Source organism: Colobus angolensis, unplaced genomic scaffold (assembly GCF_000951035.1).
Source record: "Colobus angolensis palliatus isolate OR3802 unplaced genomic scaffold, Cang.pa_1.0 Scaffold175, whole genome shotgun sequence".
Classification (NCBI taxonomy): Eukaryota; Metazoa; Chordata; class Mammalia; order Primates; family Cercopithecidae; genus Colobus; species Colobus angolensis.
This window is the reverse complement of record NW_012114877.1, coordinates 4,738,290-4,746,918: the sequence shown is the minus strand read 5'-3', so window position 1 is coordinate 4,746,918 and position 8,629 is coordinate 4,738,290. Positions and strand designations below refer to the sequence as shown.

General features: G+C 37.0%; 1 protein-coding gene across 1 annotated transcript in view; it reads right to left on the bottom strand.

Moving 5' to 3' along the window:
• The window catches only part of CREB5 (cAMP responsive element binding protein 5), a 554,145-nt gene extending 547,176 nt beyond the window's left edge, over nt 1-6,969 (bottom strand). The window contains exon 1 of the mRNA XM_011938612.1: nt 6,849-6,969. Within this exon, the coding sequence (XP_011794002.1) occupies nt 6,849-6,851 (3 nt within the window). The 5' untranslated portion in view covers nt 6,852-6,969. The remainder of the gene's footprint in view (nt 1-6,848) is intronic.
• Nucleotides 6,970-8,629: the final 1,660 nt, after the last annotated feature.

Sequence of the window (8,629 nt, the reverse complement as noted above, 5' to 3'; positions counted from 1 at the left end):
AAAAAAAAAAAAAAAAGAAAAACTTAAAATAACCTAAATTGCTATCAATGGCATATCATTTTTGCAAAAACACTAATTAAAATCTGTGTACATGTCCATACACATATGTGTAAATGCACACACACACGCACACACTATTTTTGATATATAGACAAATATCTGGATGGGTTCATGCATAATATTAGTTGCTACCTCTGGGCAAACCTATATACTTCTGTGTTGTTTGAATTAGTTCACAAACATATTCAATTAGTTTGAATATGTTACTTGAATCAATCAAAAATAATTGAATGAATGAAATAGTCCATTAAAATGAAATAATAAAGGTTTTTAAAAATAAATAAATAAATAGAAAAACAAGCAGACAGGTGATATTCACCATGAAGGCTAATGCTGAGTGATCCAGGAAAGGATGAGAAAGTGTGGCTGCTGGGAGCTCTGAATAGCAAAGTCCCCATCAAGTCAATTAACTCACTTCAGGAGGTCTTCTTAGTCTCACTCTTCACTGTCAGACCAAGAATGCCCAAAGAGAAAGCAGTAGCTTCGGGGTAAGTGCCCACTCCTCCACAGCACTGGGGCAACTCTACTGAGCTACAGAGGTAGAATTCCCAGGGGAAAGCTGGGTTCCTCTGACATCTACACTGTTGAAGGAAACAGTGAGTTGGCCTCCAGGCGTGTTCTGTAGTGGACTGTAGGTTTTCCTGGGATGTTCTCTGAGAGACTCAGAGAAGAAGAAAGAAAGAAAGAGCAAAAGGCTGGACAAGAGATACTGTAAAGATTGGAGATGAGAAAGCCAAGGTGTGGATTCAGAATTGTGTTTCAACATGAAATCAAAGGTATTGTAAAAAATAAAGACAGTTCTACCCCAGAAAAACATGGGAGACTATGAATGTGAATTGTAAGAGAAGTGTATTTAAGAACTTCGCTGAAAGAGAGATGCTAAATATTCCTAAGTTATGTTTTAGGACAAGATTGGCAACTCATAGCTTTGTAATTTAGAACAAGAGGCTGGAGGAGCTAAACTTTTTTTAAAATGTATTTTTTCCTAGTTATAAAACTTGATAAACATGTTGCAAATTTGGGAACTATGAAAGATTTCAGTGAAGAAATACTTCCCAGAGTACGTATACTGCCCAGAGATAATTACTGTGCACACTTCAGTGTATATTCTTCCAGCTTTTCATTTCTACAAATACATACATATTTTTATAAAAATCAGAACCATACACTATTTTCTGTCTTACAGCCAGCTTTTCCCCACTTAATAGTCTATCATGGAAATGTTTCCATTCTATTCAATTTTTCACAATGTGAGTTTTAATAGCTATAGCGTATTTCATGGTACAGGTACACTGTACTAAAATTTATCTACTAGTCCACAATTATTGGATATTTATGTGGCTTCCCTTTTTACGGACTTACAAAAACATTAATCTTTATGCATGCCTCTCATTGCTTTTGAGATTTCCTAGGTGAAAGAGATAGGAATGGCCAGGCGCGGTGGCTCACACCTGTAATCCTAGCACTTTGGGAGGCTGAGGCAGGCAGATCACCTGAGGTCAGGAGTTCGAGGTCAGCCTGGCCAACGTGGCAAAACCCAGTCTCTACTAAAAAAAAATACAAAAAAAAAAAGAGATAGGAACAAGTTTGTGGTTCTCCATAACCATTGCCCAACTATACTCCAGAAAAGAATCAACAAATACTCCCACCAGCAGGCTAAGAAAGTGCTTTGCCTTCCATCCTTCCACCCCAGTCAAAGGGGGTATTAGCATTTGAAGGAGGAGATGAAAAGGAGGAATTTAAAAGGTAGAAAATGAAATATCTACTATAAATGGTAATGTCTTTGTTTACTTGTGAAGAACATTTTTCCACATGCCTGTCATTAGATGGATTTTTCACATATCCTCTTGCACTATGAGTCTATGATTGAGACAGAGCCAAATATATACATTCATTTTCTTTTCTTATAAACCTTCATTTATTTAAATAATAGTTTGGTGGATGGTTAAACCATGATATTCTTCTATGTCCTGGTCACACACAAAAATTGCCAGGACTGTCACTTATTTTTCCCCTGAGACCAGACTCACATCTTTAATAGAAGACTTATAGATAAAGAAAACAGGATGAAGCCTTATGTTTATTCTTGCTATCATTAGGTACTAGAATAACAGTTTGATTTATACATTTGAGCTACATTATAGCATTCCAAATGCCAATATTGGAATCATAAAAAAGCAGCTGTTCTTTTCAGCTATTTATTCTCTTATTAGCAAGGTTGCCTGATTTTTATTCTAAAACTGTATTTATTTTATTCCACTTTTATTGCCAATGTAAATTAAATGTGTGTTTTTCTTTGCATATATTTAAATTTTATTTTTGAACACTTGTGCAAAAAATTCTGTAAAATCCCATTAACATTAATCAGGTCCACATTTCTCAAATTCTTATCTGCAATAACATTAAGTTAAATATGTATGTATATGTGTATATTTTGGATTGTATCCATAAAGTTTTAGAAAGTGAGAAATTGGCCACAGGGAGGCAAAACTAGATATTTATATCAATCCTATTATTTTACTGCCTCATAGTAGGTCCAACACAATATACAATTCCTGTTCATCTTCAGCAAGCATGCAAATATTTGTGTCAAGCAACCTAATCAAAAAGCACATATGCATTTATTAGGTGTTCGTGTATTTTTACATCAGCAAAGTTAGAAAAGCAGAGGGAAGAACCTCTCTACATTAAAATGCTCAAATGTTAACTAGATAAGGGCTGGCTAATTTCCCCCTCTTGATTTATTGTTATAGTATTTTTAAATGTTTGATTGCTTTTATCTTGTAAAATGAAATGTAATCTTATGTTACTTTGTTTTTCTATTGGGTCTTAGTTAACTGCGCCAACATTTAAGTGAGGACCTAAATTTTCAACTGGCCTCAAAAATTATGCCTATGAATTAGGGCAGTCCAAAACCAATTGCGCTTACCCAAATAAATAAGGTTCATCACAGTCTGCTTACTAAACATATATTGTACAAACATTTGGGATTAGAAAAGCTATAACTAATTCTTTTTTTTTTTTTTTTTTTAAGACAGAGTTTTGCTCCTGTTGCCCAGGCTGGAGTGCAATGGCACAATCTTGGCTCACTGCAACCTCTGCCTCCCGGGTTCAAGCGATTCTCCTTCCGGCACCTCCCAAGCTACAACTAATTCTAAGATTAGGACTAGCAATATAGACCTATGCTCTGAATTTTCTTTAAAAAAATTGGTGAGGGGGGATGGGAGAGCAACACTATATTCTGCCATCATCCTGCGAATAGCATTCCTTTTCTTTCAAGTTTGATTTTTATAGTAATTTAATCACCATAATTGGTGGGCAAAGAAGAGGTGATTTATGTAATTCTTGTGGGTCCAAAGCCAAACAGATGTGGTTTTCTGTTCTCCTAAAGTGATTTTCCACATTGGTCTTTAAAGGTGGTATTTTAGCGGTTGTTTTCCATGCTGGAGAGAGGGCTGGCTCTCCATGGAACGTGAAACGGGGTATGCACAAGCTCCTGAGCAGGACGTTCATGGCCTTGCCTGCCTCTTTTGGCCCCAGCCCATCACACACTAAATCCTCCTTTCTGGGACTTTGAAAGAGGCATGAAAACTTTTTGGCTTTCAGCTTCCCTACATATAAAATGAAGGGATTGGATTCAAAATCTAAAATCTCCTCCAGTTCTAAATCCTATGAATTCATCATATTAAAATCCTGCAATTTAGATAATTATGTTCCATGCAGTTTGATTTCCAAACAGTAAACATGACAAAAACACATTAAAGTCCATTGTCAATTTCAGCTTTAACATGTATGAATCATTTGAACTAAGGCAGATTTTTAACATGTGATATTCGCTAAAGAGAATTGCATAAATGTTTGTTTTGAAATTAATTTGACATGGGTATGTCTTCTCAGTAGAAACCAAAAATCAGTCCAAGAAAACCCTCAAATTATTAATGAAATACTTAATGTGATATGAAATAAGTAGCTGTTTATTTGGTGCTTTAAAAATTGGAGGATTAATATTTTAATGTGATATATAGGGATTCTGAAATTTCACATTTTGTTATTTTTAGCTTAAATAATATACCACATTTATTATGAAAGAAATTAACTTTGCTGATGATACATAGGCTACTCAAATATTTTCTGAGTTTATCTATTTTAAACAATTTCCAACCCAATTGCTTATTATTTCTGAAGTAGCTTCCATTTAAAACACCTCTCCAGATATCAAAGCTCTGAATTCACTCAGTCACTTTTCCTATTTGGCAAACCTCCAGAGAATTTGTCTCAAGGTGAAATTTTTTAAGAATAGACATCAAATCCAAAGAAATTCTTTTTAAACAATTGTTTCTGTCACTTTAGTAACCCTGGGAACTCAGTCACATGGATGTGCCTTGTGCATCCTCCTCCTCTGAGCTAAACAAAACAAAACCTGTGAACAACAGAACAAACATTTGGAATTAGACAAGCTACAATTAATTCTAGGATTAGGACTGGCAATATAGACAACAGAAATTCATAGCCAGGCTGTGTCTTCCAGAGGTGAGAATGCTTTCTCTTCTTCTAGAATATAGAGTCCCTCTAGACAATAGGGATCTTATTAAAATGTAGATCCTTATTGAGTATATCTGATAAAATAGATAGCATTTCATTTTTCACCAAGCTGCTTTGACAGCACATAAATGTAACCAAAACTCCTGAATGTTGACACAAATGTTGGACCTGAGTCGTAATTTCTAACTCACTGCTCAAATTTCCAGAGCTTACGACATTAGCACCTCAGAGTTTGTTAGAAATGCAGACTTTCAGACTTTCAGACTTTCAGGCCAACCTGGGCCTACCTTGGCAGACTCTGCATGTATAATAACAAGATCCCCAGGTAATCTGTATGAACATTTGTGTTTGAGTAACACTCATCTACCTCAGTTTAGGAATTATTTCCCAATGGGTTTTGGTCAGTACTAAAGTTTGCTCCCACACACACTAGTCTAGAGTGAGTGGATTCTTCCCCCCATGTATTTGAAAGGCATGAAAATCCCTGCCAGACAGTTTGACCACAATCCAAGGACAACTGAAACAACTAGTTCTCTGATGTCACACCAACCTGAACAGTTCCCAATCAAAAAGTAAGCTTGAATGACTTTTCTGCTAGAGCAGTGGTTCTCAAATCTATCTACATATTACAGTCACCTTTAAAAAGAGCCTTTAAAATGATCAAAATGTAGATCCTACCCTGGACCAATTAAATCACAGTCTCCAGAGCAGTGGTTCTTAAATTTCTAAGTATCTGAATCACTGAAGGAGTTGTTAACACACAGATTGGTGGATCCCAAACCCAGTCTCTGAGTCAGTGGGTCTGGACCAGGGCCTGATAATCTGCATGTATGACAAGTTCCAAGGTTTTATGTGTCTGTGGACCACACTTTGAGAACCACTATTCAGGAGTTGGCCCTGAAGAGTAGCATTATTTTTTAAAAACCCCTTCATGAGAGTTTAATGTGCAGCCAAGTTTGATACCACTGTCCTAGAGAAAGATGAGCCCATAAAAAAACCGTATTAGTTCCCATTCTTCGTGTGAAATGTGTTTCATCACATTAAATCGCACACACTAATGCTCAACCAGTTTCAGCACAGACTATCCATGGCTTCAAAACGTTTCAGCAACAGGAAATGTTCAGTGGGATTTTTGTTTAAATGTGTATTATTTTACTGATAGTATGAAAACTCCTGAAAAGCATGGGCTTTCTTGAATGCACCTTTGTCCCCACAGGTACTACACACGGGGCATGGCACATAGACATGTTCAATAACTATAGAGTTGAATCTGTTTATTGTCCACCCAACATCAGCCACCTGGAGATGGGCATATGCTCTGTTGAGAAAAGGACAAAATTGCCTGAAATTTTCATTTTTCACCAAGCTGCTTTGACAGCATATAAATGTAACCAAAACTCCTGAATGTTGACACAAATATTAGACAAGCAAATTATCTTCTCACAGCCCATTCAGTCGGTGTGTAATGTGATATTCTCAATGGGAGTCAAAGCTTGAGAACTAGCACCACACAAGGAAAGTGAGAAGCCTAGTACAAACAATCCCCGCACAGGTAATGGAGGGTCAAAATTTGACAAGGCAAGCATCCCTCCCTGTATGACTGAAAAGAAACATCTAAAGTAGTAATAAATAAATAAATAAATAAATAAAGCTAAAAAGCAGTATAAATAACAAAATGGAAAACAAGATGAAAAGGGCAACACATTACACAAAAACGGATCTGGAGAAATTAGGATTGACTGAATAATTGCATTTAATTATCAAAATCTTAGTGATATAGATTGATTCTTACAATACGCAACATGCAAATTCGATTTTAAGACCATGTTGATGTCCATCAAACACATTATCCAATTTACTCTAGCTCCTAAATTTTGGTAACAAAACATCACAGCATTGCAAAATACATCTATCTAACATGGGGTAAATGTTAAGCAAATGTTTGTCAGGTCACATCGCACAATTAATGCTAATGAATAACACTTCCTAAGATTTTCAGGTAGCATGACAGAAAACATCCAGTATTTGTCTATTCTTTTGAAGACAATAAGAAAAGAATATCAGTAGCCTTGTCTAGAACTTTCTGCAATGAGGGAAATGTTCCATATCTGTGTTGTACGATATGGTAGCTAGTAGCCACATGTTGAGCAACTGAAATGTGGCTAGTATGACTGAGGGTCTGAATTTTTAATTTATTCAATCTTAATTAATTTTAATTTAAATAGTTACACATGGCTGTTGCCTACCATACTGGACCTCCAGAAACAGGGAGGAATGCCAGAGCATAAATGCTTTAGGCACTTTCTGTCATTCTCATAACCATGTCCAAAATCTGCTTCTTGCTCCACTCCTTGGATTCATCAGATCAAAAATAAGACAAACCTGAAAAATATTCCAGTTAATTTCCTATAGAATAACAACATAGAGGTTTCCATTGTGAAATCCACACTCTTCGAAAGGTCACAGACTCTCCTCACTTTTATAAACAGTCCCAAAGTAAAAGCAATCACAATGGCCGGCAGCTTTAGTATTTATAAATCCCAGTCCTTCGGACAGAGGGAAAAAGGCCCTTTTAAAGCCCAGATCCTCTTTAGAGATTTCCAATTGTGCCACCCAGTGGCAATACAGTTGGTTGAATTTCTGACTCCAGCAGAATCCTCTCTGGCCAAGGAAGAATCCTGCACCATCGCGATGATAAGCGGTAAGCAGTCAGGTAAGACAGTGACAATGATGTGATGGGGGACCTAACCTCTCTATTCACACTGTGACTTTGTCACACGCATTTCCATGTTCAGTCAATCCATGCTTTGTCTTATAGCCTTTCTCAGAAGGAATATAAAACACCAGTGATCATCATCTTGGTGGGCTGTTGTGTTTAAGATTCCAGAAGATTGTCTCTGAATTCCTTCAGCCCGATGTATTTACGTTACAAGAAATGTATCTCCCACTCATCAAATTTTATATGAAGGTGCTGGATGAGTCTTTGCCTTTGATTAAGAATTTTTTAAAATAGAACATTTAGTGAGCCAGAAACATTTGGTAACATCATTTTCTTAGGATTTAAAAACACTTCAACATAAAATTAAACGCAGATGTATAATTTGGGAGTTCATGAATCATTAGTTATGTACATTTATAATTACGCTAAACCTAAATATTTGAAAAGCCACATTAGTCTCTGGCTATTGTAGCTAATTCTCGGGTAAAGAATTTGAATGGCATTCCGGTATTGCATTTTACCTGGACTACACTGTTACAGAATTGCATGTAGGATTAGTTGATTTTTTTGTTTCAATTTAGAATTTCCACTCATGGGAAAAATACTCAAAATGAAATATAGCTAAGCTCCTTATAGATGTAGTTTCCAAGAAGCAAATGTCTAAGGAACAGAAAGTTATATAGAAACTGAAAATAGGGGAACAACACGCACTGGGGCCTGTAAGAAGATGGGTGGGGAGGAGGGAGAGCATCAGGAAGAATTACTAATGGATGTTGGGCTTAATAGGTAGGTGATGGGGTGATCTGTGCAGCAAACCACCATGGCACACATTTACCTATGTAACAAACCTGCATGTCCTGCACATGTACCCCTGAAACTGAAATAAAATTCGGAAATTAAAAAAAAGGAACTGAAAAGAACCAGCTCCATACAGCATTCATTGTGATTGTAAAGTAAGGAGATGGCGCACCTCCGGCTTCCACAACTCAAGAGGCCCCAAGACTATGCTAAGTCTGGCAGAGAATCTTGATGGAGCTCAAGATCTTACAAAATGTAACTCCAAGGGACATTTTAAAGTGATAGGAGCTGCAGCTGGGCGTGGTGGCTCACGCCTGTAATCCCAGCACTTTGGGAGGCCGAAGCGGGCAGATCACGAGGTGAGGAGATGGAAGACCATCCTGGCTAACACGGTGAAACTCCATCTCTACTATAAAAAATACAAAAAGAATTAGCCGGGCGTGGTGGCGGGCGCCTGTAGTCCCAACTACTCGGGAGGCTGAGGCAGGAGAATGGCGTGAACCCGGGAGG